Source organism: Neomonachus schauinslandi, chromosome 7 (assembly GCF_002201575.2).
Source record: "Neomonachus schauinslandi chromosome 7, ASM220157v2, whole genome shotgun sequence".
Taxonomy (NCBI): Eukaryota; Metazoa; Chordata; class Mammalia; order Carnivora; family Phocidae; genus Neomonachus; species Neomonachus schauinslandi.
Window position 1 is genome coordinate 24,445,273 of NC_058409.1, and position 20,648 is coordinate 24,465,920.

Consider the following 20,648-nt stretch of genomic DNA (forward strand, 5'->3'; position numbering starts at 1 on the left):
TACTGATGAGGAAAGTGGGTTCAGAGACGTTAGCTCAGTTGCCCCAAGGTATAGCCAGGGTGGTTCCAGGGCTCATGGTTTTCATTCCTCTCTTCCCTGGGCCTACCAAGTCTCTCTCTCTCTCTCTCGAGTAGGATCTCGAAGAGTGGTAATAAACGGAGTGCTGCTCTGCTGGGGATCTTTTTTGCCCCCATTTGCCGGTAGTGCTGTTGGAGAAAGAGCTGAAAAAGACGAAGGTGTGAACCCCTCATTTCCAGGGAAAGCTCCCTGTGTGCCATCAGTTTAGTCCAAGATTTCTTCCTCTCCACAAGCTGGCATTAGCCCTTTGTAAGTATTTCAGAAAGTGACAATGGTCAAGGCACGGACACAATGACAGCCTGTGATCCTGATCATTTTCTTCTCTAACCATGCAATGATTTACTAAGTTTACAGCACAAATTTTCCTGGCAAATGATGCAATAGAAGTTGGGCACATTAACCTTTGACTTAAACTGTTTTCCCTCCTTTTTTTATTTTAAAGATTTTATTTGACAGAGAGAGACACAGCGAGAGAGGGAACACAAGCAGGGGGAGTGGGAGAGGGAGAAGCAGGCTTCCCGCGGAGAAGGGAGCCTGATGCGGGGCTCGATCCCAAGACCCTGGGATCATGACCTGAGCCGAAGGCAGACGCTTAACAACTGAGCCACCCAGGCGCCCCTGTTTTCCCCTTTTTAAAGGTACAACTGAACTCCACTTTTCTACATTGAGGCAAAACTTCCAATTGCTTATTGGCAAGCAGGCTGGTCTTACTATTTAATACTATCTAATGAGGTACTTTTTTTTAATCTTAAATATGGCATGCAGTCCAAATATTGGATGTTCTCCTGCCTTAGAAGTATGTCTACTTTCCTTACCTAAAACTAACCTGACGGTCACCTCAAGGATAAGGTGAAGTTTAAGCAAGCCATCAGAGAACACATTTGCAGATTACAAAGGGATTACAGTTTCCTCTTTTTTTTAAAAGATTTTACTTCAGGGAGAGAGAGAGAGCATGAGCAGGGGGAGGGGCAGAGGGAGAGGGAGAAGCAGACTGCCCGCTAAGTGGGGAGCCCGATGTGGAACCCAATCTCAGGACCCCAAGGTCATGACCTGAGCCAAAGACAAATGCTTAACCGACTGAGCCACCCAAGCTCCCCTTCGACTTTCCTAATCCATTTTCTCTAAGCAGATGTTTGAACTGCACACGGGCCTTGAAGAAGTACCTCTTGAGGTGGAGCACTGCTCACATGCCTTCATCTTTTGCTACCCCCTCCACTGCCATTAGAACAAGTGATTATCAAACATACCCCTAAAGGCAAAGATCAGGTGAGGAGAGTTTAGCAGATGAGTGTGAACAAATTTGGGGGAGGTGGAAATTGGCCTCGAGTGTGAGCAGAGCTCATGGAAAAGGAAACCTAAACCTGCTATGGGTGGGATATCAACAAGAAACTACCGGAGGAGCACACAGAAGCCGGGGAAATCTCAGGAAATGAAGATGCCACGTACCATGGAAGCCAACGGTGCCAGCTAGGACTCTAAGTGGGTATCGACAGAGTCTGTAGATACAACAATTGGACCCCAACATACACTCCCCCCCACCCCAAGCAGCTAGGTGACCAACTCTGCCCCAACTGAGAAGGAGGGTTAATTCTGTAGAAGTATGGAATCAAAGAGGCTCTAGAGCAGTCAACTCCAGGTGTGGTAGAGATAGGGGGGAAAAGTCCCCAGATTGGAATAACAAGATTAGGTAAAAGCTCATAGCCCCTTGCATTGCTGATATCTAAAACCACCAGCCGCTAAGTCTGTATTTTGTCCCCTCTTCCTCCCATCAAAAGATACAGTAGTTCTTTTGTGCAGAAACCTATAGAAGCTCTTGGGAGCTGCAAACCCAAGAGCGTATTAATTAACACCTCCAGCCCCCTCACGCAGACATTCCCACAGCTTTCTAGGGCCATATACTTATAGATGCGCAATGTAAGATTTTTTAGAAAAGCCTCTAACATGAAAGGCAAAGACCAAAACAAAACTTTTAAAAAAAAATATTTTCTTTTTAAAGATTTTATTTAAGAGAGAGAGCGCACATGCTCACGAGTAGGGGGGAAGAGGGAGAGGGACTGTAGACTCCCCGCTGAGCAGGGCTGGAGCTCCATGCCAAGTCCCCAAGATCATGACCTGAGCCGAAGGCAGACATTTAACCAACTGAACCACCCAGCTGCCCCCACACTAATTAAACTCCTAAGAAATTTGCAAGAAGAAAGCAAACAGAACAAAGAAAAATTGTAATTCAGATGCAGTTCATGTGGATGGGAATATGAAGCCAGGGAATGGGGGAAGTCTTATCCTTTCATTTCACTGCAGGGACCAGAGTTTCTTCTCTAAAAGGTTGCCATCCTACAACCTCAGAGAGATTTGCCAAGTAACAAAAGCAAGAACACACGAAATACATGCCAGGTTCTTCACCTCTCTGCATGTCCCTCTCCACTGTCATTATCCAAGTCATCATCTCTCCCTTGGACCCTGACAACAGCCCCCTAAAGCCCAGAGGGCCTTCAGGCTTCGGACCATTTGTTTTTTTTTTTAAGATTTTATTTGAGAGAGAGAACGAGCAGTAGGGAGGGGTCGGGGGGGAGAGAGAGAGAGAGAGAGAGAGAGAGAGAGAGAAAAAGAGAGGAGCAGACTCCCTGCTGAGCAGGCAGTCCGATGCAGGGCTCAATCCTGGAGATCATGACTTGAGCAGAAGGCAGATGCTTAACCAACTGAACCACCCAGGTGCCCCTCAGACTAGTTTCTACTAAACAATTCTACATGTAATAGAGTAATATTTAAGAAAGAAAAAAAAAAAAAAAAGAATCCGACCATTTCCAGTCCCTGATTTAACATTCTCCACGGCCTCTTAGCCAATCCCCTTGTGCTGGCCTAACAAGGTATTTTATCATCTATATGGTCTGTCTGCTTCTTCCATCTCACGTCCCCCTACTCCACTCGACACTCCACCCCCTCCTCCTCCTCCTCTCCTACTTGCCAGTCACACCCAGTTCTTTCTGTTCTTAGAACACAAGTTCATGCTCACCTCTGTTCTGCCTAGAAGCTCCTGGATATGGCTGCTCATGGTATTTGTATATTGTCTGTCTCGCCACACTGATATAAAGTTCCATGAGAACAAGTACCATGTTTATCTTCTTTACCACTATGACACCACTTAGAAGAGTATCTAACGTGTGGTGTACACCCAATAGGTACTTACTGAATTAATAAAACTATAGTTTAAAGGGCTCAAAGTTTTAAGGGTAGGGGTGAAATGGCAGATGAAAAAAATATTAAACCATTAAATAATATCAGAATATTAACTTCACAAAGTACCAGGATCTAGCAAAACTTTGTCATTAGGATGAACATTTCCCTTGACCAAGTAGTTTTCAATGTAAAAAAAAAAAAAATCTCTTCTATCAATGACAGTATCCTAATTGTGATATAGTATGCCACAGTTTTGCAAGATAGTATCCTTGCAACAAGAAGATAAACATGATCTCTCTGGTATTTCTTACTATTGCATGTTAATCTACAATTACCTTAAAATAAAGTTTATTTTTAAAAATTCTAATCTACAGATACTATTCAGCCTGCTTCTGTAGTACCACCCCAAAATGTATTCTTCCAATGAATATTCTGTGGTGACAAAAGCTCTCTTGGAATTTAGAGAAATAAAGGAAGTCTCTGTTTCCGGTACATGATACATTTTTCCTGCAGCCGAGAACATCAGACTCCGTTCTTAACCACACACAGCACCTGGCCCATAGTCGGTGTTCAATAAATATTTATTCAGTGAGCTAATTATTTCTGAGAAAGCCAAAATGACCGAGGCACCGGCTGTGACCCTCTACCACTGAGTGTCACAGCGTTCCAATAGGGAGAGACACCGACTCTAAACTGTTCACACAGCCCTTCGTCTTAAACAATAAAATGCCCAAAATGCAGTTGACCCTTAACCACATATATTATGCAGTTGTTCCCTAGAAATTGCCTTACACACTGAAGTAGGACAAAGAAATACTATCAGACCACTTAAAAAATCCTATTCTTTAATTACTGAAATAGCCTTGGTCTCACCTATTAGGGCCCTTTCCAAACATTAACTAGTAAATTTGTGCTTTGGGAAGGACAACTGCCTCAGTAAGTAATTGTACACACGAAGAGTACCTACTTATCAATTTTGGTCAAGGATGAAGTATCTGGGGGCACCTGGGTGGCTCAGTCGTTAAGCGTCTGCCTTTGGCTCAGGTCATGATCTCAGGGTCCTGGGATCGACCCCGTACCGGGCTCCCTGCTCCTCGGGAAGCCTGCTTCTCCCTCTCCCACTCCCTCTGCTTGTGTTCCCTCTCCGTGTCTCTGTCAAATAAATAAAATCTTAAAAAAAAAAAAAAAGGGATGAAGTGTCTGAATCTCCTGGTTGATTTTTTCCTTGTATTTCTATTTAGAGAACAGTTAATGGATAAAACAGAATGCTTTTCTATTTTATCAATCCCTTCAGCCAATGAGATATTAAGAAATGTTTTGGGGACTAACATCCTCTAACAGAATAAGTATTTTAATTTCACTTATCATTTTATAACTTACAATCCTAAAGTTACAAATTAAAATTGGTTACTTAAAATTTTGATATCAAGTTCTGAGCATTTTTCTTTTATCAATATGTAACCATGAACACTTCCTCCTTTACCCCACATTTCCCCACAGACCGTCTACACTGAGCTCTAAACCAAGTCCAGTGGCTTCTGCGCTTGAACCTGGTTCGTTCAATACACCAAGTATTCAATTTAACACAGGAGTTGATTTAAACAGATAACGAGCAGGAAACTCACAGCTGAAGGTAAAACCAGCTCTTGACATGCCCCATTGTTCCTTAGCATACTAAAGCACCCATCCCATTAGGTGACCTCCTATCTCATCTGAACTAAATACCAAAGCTGAATGCATCTCTTTAAGGCACATGTAGCCTCATCCTTGAATTTCCAGATTTCAATCACCGTTGTCCTTTCTCATTTCTTTTCTGAAGTGGCAGCTTTTCTAAGAGTAACCAAAGAAAAACAGGTTTCATTTGGAGGAGGCAGTTGGGAGACTAGTATATCCTCCTCTGTCGTGCAGAAAAGAGTCTTTGAAGCTTAAATTTAGAAGATTTATCATCCTTAATATTAACACTGTCCTATGAATGAAGAAACTAGATTAACAAGTAAAGCTTAAAAAACCCAAAATAACAGGGAAGCCAAACTTACAGTTCTTCATGCTATCACTACACAATTGTAGGATCTAAATACGATACACAAGTCAACTTTAGAAGTTACCTGTAAAGATGAACTTTTTCTACCCCTAATTTTGGCATTGACCCTAATACTTAACTTCCATCAGAACAACTCCTTTTCTTTTTTCCTAAACCTTCAGATTGCAGACCATATCCATACTCAACCACAGAACTAGGCCATGAAAAAAGTAAAGCAAATTCCTGTTTTGGGGAAGAAAATTTCAGTTTAGTTGGAATTTCGAGGAGTACACCAACTTGATACGTATTTCATGTGGTCCATTTGAAAACAGCTGTCTTTAAGAGAGACTTACCTTCAAGTAAGTTCAATTGCACATCACCATGGTTATTTATGCCCTTTCCAGGCCAGTTATTTTTTTACCCTGAAGAATGACAGAAGACGAGACAAAACCCTTGAAACACCATCTCATAGACTGGCAGCCTCATTTACAACAGAATAAGGCCTCCTTCAGGTTAGACAACAAGATGGCAAAGTTACTTGGAAACTGGGCCACCTAAAACTTCTCCCTTTGTTACAGTTTCATTTTTTTTTTTTTTTTAAGATTTTATTTGACAGAGAGAAAGACAGGGAGAGAGAGAGAGAGCATAAGCAGGGGGAGCAGCAGAGGGAGAGGGAGAAGCAGGCTTCCTGCTGAGCAGGAAGCCCGACATGGAACTCGAACCCAGGACCCTGGGATCCTGACCTGAGCCGAAGGCAGACGCTTAACAACTGAAACCTCCAGGCTCATTTTTCTTAAAAATGTTTTTGGAGCGGCTAGAAGAGCATTTCTGTCAGTATGTGCAGGCTTGTGATCTGTATGCAAGATAGCATCACACAACTGAAAAGGAAATTAAGAATTCTATTCTCACGGGGCGCCTGGGTGGCTCAGTCGGTTAAGCGACTGCCTTCGGCTCAGGTCATGATCCTGGAGTCCCGGGATCGAGTCCCGCATAAGGCTCCCTGCTCGGCAGGGAGTCTGCTTCTCCCTCTGACCCTCCCCCCTCTCATGCTCTCTATCTCATTCTCTCTCTCAAATAAATAAAATCTTAAAAAAAGAATTCTATTCTCAGTCACATCAAGAATAAAATACTTAGAATTTAACAATAAAAAGTGCAAAACTTATACTCGAAAAGTACAGAACATTATTGGGAGCAATGAAAGAAGACCTCAATCTAAGGAAAAACTTCCCATGCTCATGGATTACAAGATTTAACATTGCTAAAATGCCAATACTCCCCAAACTGATCTACAGATTCAAAACAAACCCGATCAAAATCCCAGCTGGCTTCCTTAGACACTAAGCACTAACCACTAAGAAAAGATGATTTACAAAAATGAGGAGGGGCGCCTGGGTAGCTCAGTCGTTAAGTGTCTGCCTTCTGCTCAGATCATGATCCCAGGGTCTTGGGATCTATCCCCGCATCTCTTTCTCCCTCTCCCTGGCACTCCCCCTGCTTGTGCTCTCTCTCTGTGTCAAATAAATAAGTAAAATCTTTAAAAGAAAAAGAAAAAAAAAAAAAAGAATGAGGAGTACAGGGTGCCTGGCTGGCTCATTTCGAAGAGCAAGAGACTCTACATCTCGCAGTTCTGAGTTCAAGCCCCACGTTGGGTGGAGTTTACTCAAGTAAATAAAACTAAGAAAAAAAAAAATGAAAAGTACATCTCACATTTAGGAGTTACTTTGATTTGTAGATTAGGGTGTTAGAAACGTTGAAACAGGCATCCCTACATTAGTCCTAACCCCGTACCTCTAGGGCTCTCCCAAGGTAGCATTTATTGAAAACTCACATATAAGCCCTGCTACCCAAACCAGGCCTGTTCTGTAATGTAACCTAATCACTGCCAGGTTCGTTTGATGGCAACACTCCCAAATCCACCTGGAAAAAATTTGTGGGGGCAGAGCGATGGGAGCTGACGGAAATCTGCAAAAACAAACAAAAACGAAAAGAGGAAAAAATGTTCCCTGACTTCCTTCCATAGGGTCAGAGGTTTTAAATACATAGAGGAGAAAATATTCTAAAAATCTTGAACATTGCATTTTCTTGTAAAAATCTGCAAGGCAATTTCCGTTAGATAAATGGGACAAATGTTATACTGTTTGATGTGAGTCACTCTATTTACCCATGCCACCCGAAGAGCTGAATTAGCATACGGTGCACCCATCACACTAATACCACAGGTTACGTGCTTCCAGTCCCAGTAAATGTCCTTCACCAGGCTTTAGGTAGAAAAGCTAACTTCTCTTAACTAAAAAGTTAAGCCAAGACTAGCTTATAGATTATAATACTTCTCTCCCCCCAAAGACCATTTAAGAGCAATCCTTTAAAAAAAAAAAAAAAAGCACACACATGGTAAATTTATGCCACTAGAGGGATTTATTCTTCCATTAAATAAAACTATAGCACTCTGAACTGTATTCAGAGCTGCAATTCCATCCAAGATTTATGTTAAGATTTTTTTCTTACGTGAAAAACCAGACTCCCAATGAAAAGAAAAATAAAATCGCTCAGGGAAAAAAGTTTGAAGCCCTCCAAATTAATTTCATTTACATTTGAAAATAAAGGCAGATGTTACCACTTTACACTGATGGATGTCACAGAATCTACACAGGCACCTCCGTACACAACACATAGCCCATTATAGCCATTCGACACCGAGCTCTCCCTTGAAGGCACAGAGAGGCACACAGTATTTCCCTTGCTGAAGAGGCTCAAGGTTTTAGTTTAGAGAACCCGACATTAACGACAGGTGCACTTAGTGGCTATCATGTCTTCATATTCTTTGTAAGCAATTGAGCCATCTGGCTCGATGGTCAAAACACTGAGAGGGCTGTATTTAGCAGGCACACACGATGGTCTTGGCACCGAGGAGTCGAGCTTCTCGTGGATGATGTTCTGCACCATGGTGTGAACTGGCGAGCCATACCGATGTCCAACTGCCCTTGGACAGTCCCCTTTACAGTATCGAGGGTTGTATCTGGGCGGGGCCACGATCCAGTTGTCCCACTTCAGCTGGCTGAAGCTCAGCCTGAAGTCATGGAGTTCACACTCATGTTGGGGAAAAAGAAACTGTTTGAAGTATTCACTCAGATTCAAAGAAGCTGGAGCCTGAGGCTTGTTCAATGGCAAGCTGATGGTTTCCTGACCTCTCCGGTGACGAGGAGATCTTACACCCTCAGCCGACCCTTCTCCCTGGGGGCAGACGGACAGACCCCTGTTCTGGTCGGCACTCCGTGAAGGTCTCCGTTTATAGCGAAGGGAACACCACCCATGATAAGCCTGAGCGCTTGTGTCATTCAGATATAAAAGCAGTGAGGGGGGCACCTGGAGGGTCACGTTAAATGGCCTGTCCTGAGCTGAAGGATCCTGCCCCTGGTCTCTCACGCAGGTAAAATTTACAGACATGTGAATACTTTTCTTGTTGGAGGCCACTAGAGGCTGAAGAAGAGTGGTCACATCAACTTCAAACCATGTGTATTTCTTTTTCAATTCAAACTGTAAGTTAAAGGTAAATGAGGACGGAGCTCTATGGGAGGTCCTGCTAGAAGACTCGGGCTCTTTGATCACCAGGTTGCACACACATTTAACAGCAGAGGGAAAAGAAATGGAGTTGCTGAAAGTGTATAGCAAGACTGACTTCAGTAAGTTTTCAACGGCAGTAACACGATCCAGGTTAAACAGCAGGTCCACTGATGGAACAGATCCTGAGAAGAAAAACAACCCACCAGTAGTGCTTTAATACAAAAACATAATAGCAAGTCAGATCAAGGCATTTATCCTTCATAATGCATTTTCTCCCTTCTCTTTCCCCACTTCCTCCAGCCTTAAAAAGGGTGGGGGGTGGTTTTAGAGAAAATACTGGGGATAGGTACCATAATTAACTGCCAGTGAGTACAACTGGCTATTTTATCACCAGAAATTCTGAACAGCTTTCGTGGTGAATAAAAACAACGGAGAATCATTACATTTCCCAACCTCTAGTTTCCCAATCTCAGTAAATGACTGCAAACATAGAAGAAGCTAGTAAATACTATTTTTCCTCTTGGATAGTCTCTGGAGAGATAACTGTAATAAATACGCTTACCACCTTGTTAAAAACACTTTCTAAGCCCTAATGAACAGAGTCAATAAAGATCTTAATGGTCTAATTTGGAACACTTGAGATTGATGACAAATGGAAGCTTTAAAACCAATCTCATAAAATAAGACCTCAAGGAAGAAGGAAAGGTTTTAAACAGCCACAGCTGACCCGTTGGGTTAGAATGGTTTGGGTCGTGAGCTAGTGAACCTAGGTTGTTTGTTTGTTTGTTTGTTTTTTAAAGCACCGCTCCTTTCTCTCACACACATAGGGCTCCAAGGTGCTGGGTCAGATTGATGACTAACACTTTGTTGTTGGGAGGACCTACTGTTCCAAATGCGGTCTTCAGTCGGCCTCTCACAGAAAGCAACAAACAAGGGAAAAACATCCTATTTAACACAATACACCAGTAGCTAGGAGGCGTTTCAGACACATTTCCAGGTCAGCACGAATAGAATGGGAATCATAAGCAAACAGAGGTCAAAATACCAGGTTTCCAGTCTTGATTTTGTGACTTTGGACAAGATTCTGACCTCCAGCAACACTCTGCTCAGTCTTTAGAGCCATTAAGTCTCTTGTAGCTCTGAACTTTACCCTATGAGCCCACGTTAATCCATGAGTGCATTAGAAAGAAACAGTAAGGTCCAGTACCAGATTTGTTTCAGTGTGGATACTGAGTATCATGCAAAATAAAGAGTAATTCAAAGAGCAAGGCCCAGCTCCATTCTGTAACTGAAACACAGACAGGTCTATCAGCTTCCCACCACCCATCAACCAATCTGCTCCTACACACCGGTTGCCTGGTCCCCAGGAGCCTGCTTGTGCCGGGCACAGGATGTGAAGAGCCGAACAGTGTTGTAGAGAGGACTTCTGTTGGATTTAGGGATCCCCTCCTTGGTAGCATACGCCTTATAGAGCCTCTTCATGTAGCGCAAAGCTCTGGAGTCTGGCTGCAGCCTCGGAGTGCCACCTTGCCCATCATACAGAACCTTGAAAAGAGGAGAAAGGAAGCCAGATCTGTCTCTTCCATCTAGAGGCCGCAACAAAGACCAAGGCTCAGCCTCAGATTCCAACTCAGCACCAGCTGCAGTTTGAGGTTCTCCTCTAGAAGCCTGAGAACCAAGGCTAATAGGGAAACACAGCCAGGAAAAGCAGAAAAACCAAAGGAAGAAGTTGCTAAGAAGCGCCATGGCCTGAAAGAACTAGCAAGGGATACATTTCCCCCTACCAGTCTTCTTGCTAAAAGCCAGGAAGAGCCTGGGTCAATCTCTTAAATAAATTTTAGGTGTGTGGGTAGGCTAGGGTCACTTCTGTAATCAGACCTCAAGGATGCCTAGCTGAAGATAATTTTTATCAGCTGATAACGTCCCATTTATCCAATTTGTCCTCATTAGATACAGATGCATCTGGTTATTTAGCTTTCCTCTCCCCCTTTTTCCCCTCTCCCTTTTGAAGAGGCATTTATTTAAAACCTCTTAGGTTACTGTTAGGCCAATGGACTAGTTATGCAAGCTGAAAGGCCAAGAGAATTGAGAAATGATCTTAAAACCACCCATTTTTTTGAGATTAGGATTCTTAAAACGTTCCTTAGGTGCTTGCTGAACCTTCCAAAGCAAGTGGGAAAGCTACTCATGATGATAAGATCTGTTGATATGCAGTGTATTGGGTTCACTCTTCCTCTCCATCCTCATCACCGCTCCCACTTCCAGGTGCTTAGAATAATTACTTACTGCATGTTGATTTGGGAGTGAGAAAAAGTCACAATTGGCATTGAAATTCCAGAGAGCAGAGAACTGTTCGGTTGCCCAGTTCTCAGGGAGCTTCCTATGGAATATGTACTTGGAATACTGAAATATGCTTTAAAAAGGACATCACCTTTAACCTTGACTCATTTTTATTTATTTTTTAAAGATTTTATTTATTTATTTATTTGACAGAGACACAGCGAGAGAGGGAACACAAGCAGGGGGACTGGGAGAGGGAGAAGCAGGCTTCCCACAGAGCAGGGAGCCTGATGCGGGGCTCAATCCCAGGACCCTGGGATTCTGACCCGACCTGAAGGCAGACGCCTAACGACTGACCCACCCAGGCGCCCTTACTCATTTTTAAATATAATATCTTGATCCTTTGGTCTGCACATTCATCTATATATATTTTGGTTGAAAGGTTTGGAGATGTTTGCAGGGTTTTTTTTTTTTAATTTTAATTTTTAATTTAATTTGCTAGGGTGTTTTTGTTCTTGGTATAAGGACTTAAGTTCTTGGAGCTGAGGCAAGGCTAGAGATGATGTTTTAGGAAAACGAGACAAAGGTGCGCCATGAAAGCCTGAAATGAGGGCATCTCCAGTGCACCCGCGAACAGACCATGCTGGAAGGAAGTCAACCCCCACTCATGGTACGAGATTCAAAAGCAGTCGGTGCAGTACCTAGCTTGATGAAACCGAGGTATGCTTGCAAATTTCAAGTTCATTGCCTGCCAAGACTCCCTGGCCCCTGGCTAGGAGGCAGGGTTCCATAAAACACACGCCAACTGTTGAACGACAGCTTACTCCGACATCACATATGGCCGGCAATTCCACGAACAAAACATTTACAGACGCTCTGCTTCAGGCAGAAAGGCCAGGCCCGCAGCAGCCTTCCGCAGAAAGTGCTTTCGGAAACGCCGAGAACGCCCGCGGGGCAGTGGGGAAGCGAGGGCGGCGGGACCTACCCGGCTGCGCAGCGCGCCCCCGGCCAGACCTGGGGGGCAGGTGGTGGCAAGCCCGCGGCTGCGGAGGTGGCCTCGTCCCTCCTACCGCCACCCCCGGCCGGTTAGCAACTCTTTGCCCATTCCTTGGGGACTCCTCCTGGGGCGCAACTTGAGGAAACGTTTTTATTCTCCCCGGGGACAGTCTAAGCCCCGGCCGTGGACTCTCGGACCGCGGCGGCCGAGAGAAGCCCCAGATGCACGTCTCTGATCCTGGTACCGGGGTCGCTGATGTTCTGAAAAGAACCGACCCCTTTAGCGCTCGGACCGGAGCGTCGAAGGCCGCATGCGGCGGCCCCTCCTCCGGCCTCTGGGCGCCCTCCACAGGCCCTCGCCGGCTGGCCCTTCCCTACACCTCTCTGCGCCCCTCGGCGCCGGCCCCTCCCCGCGGTGACAGGAGGCTGAGGGGTGGCGTGAAGGCCTCGCGGGGCGCCCCCCCGGCCGCAAAGCCCGTTCCGGCGGGGAGTCCCGCGCTTGGCCCCGCCCCTCCCTCCCCCGGCCAGGGCACTTCCCCGCAGAAGGGGGAGCAACGGCGCCTCCCCCTGGAGACGGCCGGAAATGGTATTCCCCGGAAGTGACTTCACGGCCTCCCGGACCAGCGTCCAAACCCAGCGGAAGTGACGGGCGGAGGCCGCTGGTTCCCGCGACTGTGGAGAGCGAGGTGGACCCCGCGCGGGAGTGAGGTCCGGTCGCGCGGTCGTGGGGGTCCCTGGGAGGGTGGGGGCGCCGCCTGGGCCCGGAAGGATGAGGAGCTCCGGGGAGGGCGTCTCGGGTCGGGGGCGGCGCGTCCCGGGACTGAGGCAAGCGCCCGTCCACCCTCGGTCTTGCAGGCGCCGCCGCCACCATGGGCCGCGAGTTTGGGAATCTGACCCGGATGCGGCATGTGATCACCTACAGCTTGTCGCCCTTCGAGCAGCGCGCCTTCCCGCACTACTTCAGCAAGGGCATCCCCAACGTGCTGCGCCGCGCGCGGGCGTGCGTGCTTCGCGTCGTGCCCCGTGAGTGCCTTGGCCCGGTTGGGGGGCCGGACTCCGTCAGACGCCGAGTGACAGCGGGCCCCTCAGGGAGCTCCCTCTACTTGCCACACACACGGTTTCTCATGCTTCAGTGTTCGTGAAAGCCCTTGCGCTAGTGTATCTTCCCCATCTTACAGGGGAGCAAACTGAGTCACAAACGACCGGCCCAAGGTCACTTGTGTGATTCCAGCGTCTCCCTCCGAGGTCATCTTTACCCACTTCGTAGCGATGAACTGTTACGTGTGAGATATGCCCCAGATAGTGATGATAGCAGGACGGCATTGTGAATTGGCAAAAAAACAAACAAAAAAAACCCCACAGAAGTGTGCACTGGCGTGTTAAATGGTGAAGTATATGTTACTGAATTATGTCTCACTTATCTCTAACATGTAAAAAAAAAATGTGCAACTGGGGAGAGAGAGGGAAGGTTTGGTGACAGATTTTCCTGGGATGGCCCTTTCTTTTGGTCACCTGCAAAATGGGTGTATGATGTAACCTTTGATCGTCTGGTTTAAAAGTGGCTTCTTGGAAACTAGAGACAGTAGGGCAGAGCCTGCAGTGAGTCAGAAAAGAAGCCTGGGACCCTGGGGTCTTCCGTGGGCTCGATGCTTACTCTCACTTTTGATTTTTAAAGCGTTTGTAGGATTTTACCTTGTCTACACATGGGGGACCCAGGAATTTGAGAAATCCAAGAGGAAGAATCCAGCTGCCTATGAAAATGACAAATGAGCCATTCATCTGGATAGTGGTTCCCAGTGTCTGAAGGATCCTTCTCTGGGAGAGGAGTCTACACTGTAGTGTCTTGAAGACTTGAAGACGTAATAAACTTCTTATGGATTGCACTGTTGTGATTTTGCATTTTTGTGAGCAAGTCCTTGGTGTGACTGCTGATGCTCAAGTTCATGAACTCCCCTTCCTAGCATGAGTCCTGAACAGTTTGGCTAGTCTGCGAGTTTGGTGAAGGATCTGGGCTCAGTGCTTGTTCTCTAACGTATAAGAAATTAGCGGCAGTTACTCCTGCAGCTGATGAGTGGTGGGTGGCATGAACTGTGGGCTTGGTTCCTCCCATAATAATAAGATCTGGTAACTATATTATAATTACTGTGTGTCAGGTATTTAGCCCTTTACACAAATAAGTACTTGTAAACTGCAGAACTACCTTTGAAGTAAGTAGTAGTATTGCATTCATTTTGCAGATGAGGACCCAGGAGCACAGTGAGAGTAACTTGACCAAAATGACACAGCTAATGAATGGTGGAGTCTGGCACTAAAGTTTTTGCTCCTAAAGCTTTCCTAGACTGCCTTTCCCTGCTAAGACAGGCCTTCCTTAGCCTGAGGGGAAGGAAGTCAGCTATAAAAGGAGGGGGTGAGGTCACCCCTTGGCCTCTAGAGCTAAACTGCCTGTGTCTACCAGGTTGCCAGTGGTGGGCTTTAATCACATATGGCCCATAATGCTTAAAATATTTACTCTCTGGCCCTTTATTGAAAAGTTTACCCCTGTTTTAGAGCCTTTGAATTATCTTTTTTTTTTTTAAAGATTTTTTAATTTATTTATTTGACAGAGAGACAGCGAGAGAGGGAACCACAAGCAGGGGGAGTGGGAGAGGGAGAAGCAGGCTTCCCGTGGAGCAGGGAGCCCGATGCGGGGCTCGATCCCAGGACCCTGGGATCATGACCTGAGCCGAAGGCAGACGCTCAACAACTGAGCCACCCAGGCGCCCCTTGAATTATCTTTTTTAGTAGAAAGGTGCCTTTTTTCCTTCACCAGGAGATGGTAGAGGTAGGTGTTGGTAGTGTTATGCTTCTGGTTCCCTGCTCCATTTCCAGAAACTTCCTCACTTCTAAAGACACTTGCTGCTTGTCTAGAGCAGCAACTTTCACAGTGTGGTTCAGTTTCTGGTTGTTTTTTTTTCTTATTCTAATGATTATTCTTGTCTGTTAGGAACTGAAGTTAAAATACTTCAAAACAAACAAATGGTAATATAAATTGTATTGATTGGGAGGCAGGATAAAGAACCTCTGAGTCTGGTGAACTTAGGCCCCATACTCTTTAACCTGTGCTGCTTCACTGTATGATACAAGGAAGAAACCTGCGTTCCTGAGCTTTGACCGCTTTGTCGGTAAGATGATGTGTTAATACAAAACCACAGGGTTGTGGGAATGGTGGAATGAGTGATCTGTAGGAGTCTGGCAAGCTTAACAAAGGACACCTGTACGATGGAAACTCCTGCCTCACCCAACATGGTGGAGCCCAGTTTTCCTGGGCTCTTCGTCTGTATTTGTTCCGAGGGTTTGCTGCATGTTTGGGGCATAGGCTGTTGAGAATTTGATGAAGCTGTGGACCTGAAGATGGGAATGCACCACCCATCCTTCACGCCACATAGTTTTTCCTTTTTTTTAAGATTTTATTTGAGAGCTTGAGGGGGTGGGGAGGGTCAGAGGAAGAAGCAGACTCCCCGCTGAGCAGGGAGCCCCGATGTGGGGCTCGATCCTGGGACTCCGGGATCGTGACCTGAGCCGAAGGCACATGCTTAATTGACTGCATAGTTTCAACAGGTTCGGGCACCAGGGCAGAACCACTGTCTTGACAGGCCATTCATCGGTCTCTCCCTCTGACTAGCCCCGAGCTTCGGGGAGATGGCTACCCTCTCCCATCTTCTTGGCTTCATTTTACCCCAAGACTTTATTTCTTCCTGGTTCCTTGACTTCCTTGGAGATAACAGCTCAAAAGCAAATGTACCCTTTCTCAGCTCCGACCAGGCACCGCGTCTCGTCTGCATCCTTTTTATCCCAGGAGTGCTCTGAGAAGACCCCGCTGTAAGCAAGCCCCTTTACCTGCTGAGCTTCCGCCTTTGTAGAAAATTACGAAGTCTGCCGTCAGGCTGTCTCGCACCAAAGGGCTGACCTCTAAGCTGGGGGGCAGGGAGCCCTGTGTAGCAGGGTGCTGAGGTAGGTGGGGGGCTGGAACGTGGTGAGCTGTCTAGCTCAGTGCTCCTGTAAGTGATAGGGGATCTGGGATGATTTTAGGGACCATTCTATCTGCCGAAGTCCACAAAGAAAAGAAAAACTGGGGTGAAGTCTCTCAAGGAAGAAAGGGACCACTGCGGCGGGCCCCACTGCCTGTGACCATCCACGTGGAGCCTCCAGCCCTGGGTGTGGCGCCTTCATCTGCTTCCGGGGCACAGCCACTTACTCACTTGGCCCTTCTCCTCAGCAGGGCCCTGCCCCGACCAGGGCTTTTATCTCTGCGCTGTACAGTGTGGCAAAGTGAACTCCGGTTTGCCAACCAAGTCCCGGAGACGCAGGCCTATCTGGTGCCAGGTACAGCCGGCAGAAAAGCAAATACACTTTGACCCTTGAAGTTTTACCTGGAAGTTTTTCCATTTCAGAGTCTTTCATTTTTTATTAGGCACGTCCTGCTCAGGGACAGCAAAAAAGTCTCCAGTTACTTCCGGGCCTTCATGGTCTCCTCTCCCCCTGGAATGTGTTTCCAACTGCTCGTGTGGCTACACCCTCTTTCTCCCATTGCATCCTGTGCACGTAGCTCATCGGCAGAAAGTCCCTGGGACTTGTAGTAGAGTTACCAAGCTAGAAGCTCTCAAACAAGCTTCTCATTTTCTTCCTGTAAATTAATCATTTGAACCCCCAAATGTCAGCGGCTGAGAGGCCTCAGATCTACTCCCATCTCATTGGGAGAACAAGAGACTAAAGCTCCAAGGGAAGGGGCCGGGCTGTGGTCAGCTACCCTAGACCCCCTGCTCCTGCCTCCCGGCCAGGCGTTCTCTTTATGGCGGAAATGAGTAAAGGCTGCTCAGACCTTTCTGCTGGAGGAAGGCATTGTAGTTGTGTGTTTACTCATTCAGCAAAAGACTTGGCTGTAGAGAACTCACAAATTTTTTACATTTATTAATTTCAGGAATAGGATTTCACAACTATTCGAGGGCCGTGGGATGGCTGTGGACGACTGTTGTCCCCCTCAGCTGATGCCGTCTGCATGCCACTTCGCTTTTAAAACTTGGGACTTTTGGGTACCTGGGTGGCTCAGTTGGTTAAGCGACTGCCTTCGGCTCAGGTCATGATCCTGGAGTCCCGGGATCGAGTCCCGCATCGGGCTCCCTGCTCAGCAGGGAGTCTGCTTCTCCCTCTGACCCTCCTCCCTCTCATGCTCTCTGTCTCTCATTCTCTCTCTCGCAAATAAATAAAATCTTAAAAAAAAAAATTAAAAAAAAAAAACTTTGACTTTTGCTCCATGGTTGATTTAAAACAATGACGAAGGTAACGTAGACATATGTTGAAATACTTTTCCTGAGATGCCTGGGTGGGTGGCTCAGTCGGTTAAACGTCTGCCTTCGGCTCAGGTCATGATCCCAGGGTCCTGGGATGGAGCCCCACATCGGGCTCCCTGCTCGGCGGAGAGCCTGCTTCTCCCTCTGCCTCTAACAACAACAACGAAAGAAATATTTTTCCTAACAGTGGTTCCTTCCATGGGCAGTAACTAACAGGTTTTTCCTTCTGGGAGGAGGGTGGCACACAAGATAGAGGCTCAAACCCCAAAGGCTTCTGCAGTGTTGTCCCATTCATGATGACGAATGGTACATTTTCCCCTAGGCACACTGGAGCCTCAGGCCCTTTCCTTGGCTAGGGTACTGGCTATATATTAACACAAAAGGCTAATTTGATTTTGCTTGGAGCACAGGAAGGTAGATATGGAGGATTAGGAGAAAGTACCCATGTTTGGAACTAGAAGTTTCCAAATCCCATTTGGCATATCCCTCTCTTAAGAGCAGGCTGGCACTGAGGCCACACCAGACCCAACTGTCTCTAGGACATCACGTTGTTCAGTCTCTAGCTTATCTAATCGGGTTTGTGTTCTTACCCAATGTTCACTAGGTCATCACATAGTTTCTTCCCCACCCCACAAAGGTTCCTAGTTAAGCCCCTACGTGGGGGTGATTCAACATCCCAGCTCAGGGGTAAAGGGAAGGAGCACCTGACTAGTCTGCTTCTCCATGTTCCTAACATGCAAGCAGCCATGTCTCCCTCTGGGCTCGGCTCTATGGTCCTTAATGGCCCAGAACCAGGACAGACAGATCTGTGGAGTCACACCCCCCTCTCCCCCTGTCCCAGTTCCTAGGCCCACCTCACCACCGTCTTCTCCCGACGAGAGGACTGGCAACCGTCCTGTTCTACCTTCAGCTGTGCCTCATCTCCTCCGCTTTACCTCGCGGAACAGACAGGTTCAAACCAAATATCCGACCTCCGACGATGGTAAGGGCCTTGGGAAGAGGTATCAGCCACGTTTTTACGGAGACACCAGTCAGAGAAATAATCTTGTTACCTTTGTCTTGTTGGCTCACCCTTCCCAGTCATAGGAAGATCTGGAGTCCTATAAATCTTACTCAAAAGTTACACCTTTCCCCCAAATCATTTAATGAGTAGCCACACCACCTCGCGACTTAGGTACATGCCCTTTCTTGTTCTAGCAATTTGCAGTTCTGCTTAAGTTGATGGATGTTTTGGGCTTTAGCGATATCTCAGCCCTAGGCTGCTCCCCTGAGGCTTCTGGAAGGCTCTGCCCCGCAGAGGGACCCAGTCAACTACCGCGAGGAAAGCCCAGAATTCAGGGATTGCAGTGTGATTTGTCACCATCGTCAAGCAATCCCACTGATTTAGGAGCCCCTGCTAACTCCTCATTCACAATTTTTAAAAACAAAACAAAAAAACCTATACTCATTCATTCAATTCACCCACAAGTTCAGGTAAGTCCCACATCAGTCTTGATTGCCTTTCCTCTGGGAGAAGGCAGGTAGGCCAGACTTTGAACTTGCCACAGCTGGGTCCAATCTTCTAGGGAGATGATCTGGAGCAGGTAACTAGGAGGGCAGGCCATCTATACAAAAGGGGGATCTGGGGCACTGTTACATCACACCTGCTGAAGAACCTCCCACAGAAGGGAGGTGAGGGCCTTATCCAGTTGCCTGTAACACAATAGATTGGTGCCTCTTTCCCAGACAAGGCTGAGAGGGGTCAACGCGAAGACCTCATTATGAGACTTCTATTGATTACAGTGATCTCACTGAGCTATTTTGGAATCAAAATGTGGCTAGGTGCCTGGTTTCCCTCAGTGGCTTCACATGGCTTTCAAAGGGAAGGAGAGGGTGGTGCTGACTTTTGGTAAAAGGGTCCAAGCCAGCAACATAAAGTCCAGGTGAGGGATCAGTAAATACAACGTGCCTGAAAGGCAGGCCTTGAGCACATTCCTCTGGTAGACATTAACTTATTAAATCGACCCTGACTGCAAATACAAACTTTGCCCCATCTCACCTGGCAACCATAAAGGAGGTGAATTTCAGTCTATAAAAGCAAGTGGGAACTGTTGCTGGATCCCAGGCTCCAACAACCTCCCTCCGGCAAGATGTGGCACTTCAAACTCTTTGCAGTGCTCATGATCTGCTTGCTGCTGTTGAACCAGGTAGGAAGTGGATGTGCGGGGATTGTGCTGGTGGGAAAATCATAAGCAGAACTTGAGAACGGGACTCAGCCCTGAGGAAGGGTCCCTCTGCCCTCGAGTCTACAGCGTCCTGGGGGTGATCATTCTCCCAAGGTGTGCAGAAGGGGATCAACGCTTCGATACCTGAGGTTGTCTCTGCCCTACAGGTGGATGGCTCCCCCATACTGGAACTGAGTTCAACGAAGAGAAGGCTACGGAGAATGACCCCGTTTTGGAGAGGGGTCTCCCTCAGGCCCATTGGATCCTCTTGCCGGGACGATTCCGAGTGTATCACGATGTTGTGCAGGTATTCCACAAACTTGAGAGCAGGGCCGAGGAAAGATCAGCACACACACTTACCTAAGAATAAAAGTGGAATAGGCGATTGCCTGGGCTGTAGCCCGGAGCTCCCTGGAGAATCCCTCAGGATTCAAGAACCAAGAACAGCTCCACACAGGTACCACGAAAGAGTGGTGCCTTTGCTTTCTGCAGTTTACCCTGAGGTTGGATAGAACAAGCAGAGGAAGGAAATGCGGAAGAGGTGGCTGGCTCTGGGCACTGCTAGATCTTTGTCTAAAAACCACCTTTTCTTTTCCTTTAGAAAAAGACGCTGTTCCCTAAGTGTGGCCCAGGAATGATGTGCAAATCAGGGGAAAAGAGGACAGCGCTCACCTACAACAATGCTCCGTTCTATGGAATATTGATGAACTGCATTTTGGCTGGAGACACTTAAGTGAAGCAGTCTTGTATTTTTAATATTTAAAGACAGATGTATGCTTTAAACTGGTCTCCGTTTCTTCTTAGAATGTTATGTAGATAAGCATTATTAAACTTGTCAGTTTAGAGTTTATTTTTCTATGTATATTATTAAATGTCTCAAAATTTTCATAGTCTGGAATTCAAGCTTTTGAGGGTTTGAAAAGGATTCATTTTGTATGCTACAGAAAAAATCCCAGCATTGCCCAATAGCAGACTTCTTCAACCTGCAAAGTGCAGTGAAAGTGAACA

General features: G+C 46.6%; 3 protein-coding genes across 3 annotated transcripts; 2 read left to right on the forward strand and 1 right to left on the reverse strand.

Annotated features, from left to right (window-relative positions):
• Positions 1–7,823: 7,823 nt before the first annotated feature.
• On the reverse strand, positions 7,824–10,579 carry GDF9 (growth differentiation factor 9). Its single transcript, XM_021701992.1, has 2 exons — positions 10,183–10,579; positions 7,824–9,015 (listed from the first exon to the last, which is right to left on the reverse strand). Exons 1-2 carry the CDS (start codon positions 10,577–10,579, stop codon positions 8,051–8,053), a joined length of 1,362 nt encoding a protein of 453 aa, XP_021557667.1. The 3' UTR covers positions 7,824–8,050.
• Positions 10,580–12,726: 2,147 nt separating this feature from the next.
• Positions 12,727–13,990, forward strand: LOC110591028 (cytochrome b-c1 complex subunit 8). The gene is made up of 3 exons (XM_021701922.1): positions 12,727–12,817; positions 12,965–13,132; positions 13,785–13,990. The coding sequence occupies exons 2-3, from the start codon at positions 12,979–12,981 to the stop codon at positions 13,877–13,879; spliced, it is 249 nt and encodes an 82-aa protein (XP_021557597.1). The 5' UTR covers positions 12,727–12,817; positions 12,965–12,978; the 3' UTR covers positions 13,880–13,990.
• A 5,350-nt stretch (positions 13,991–19,340) lies between these two features.
• Positions 19,341–20,522, forward strand: LEAP2 (liver enriched antimicrobial peptide 2). The gene is made up of 3 exons (XM_021701993.1): positions 19,341–19,622; positions 19,808–19,947; positions 20,242–20,522. Exons 1-3 carry the CDS (start codon positions 19,566–19,568, stop codon positions 20,276–20,278), a joined length of 234 nt encoding a protein of 77 aa, XP_021557668.1. The 5' UTR covers positions 19,341–19,565; the 3' UTR covers positions 20,279–20,522.
• Positions 20,523–20,648: the final 126 nt, after the last annotated feature.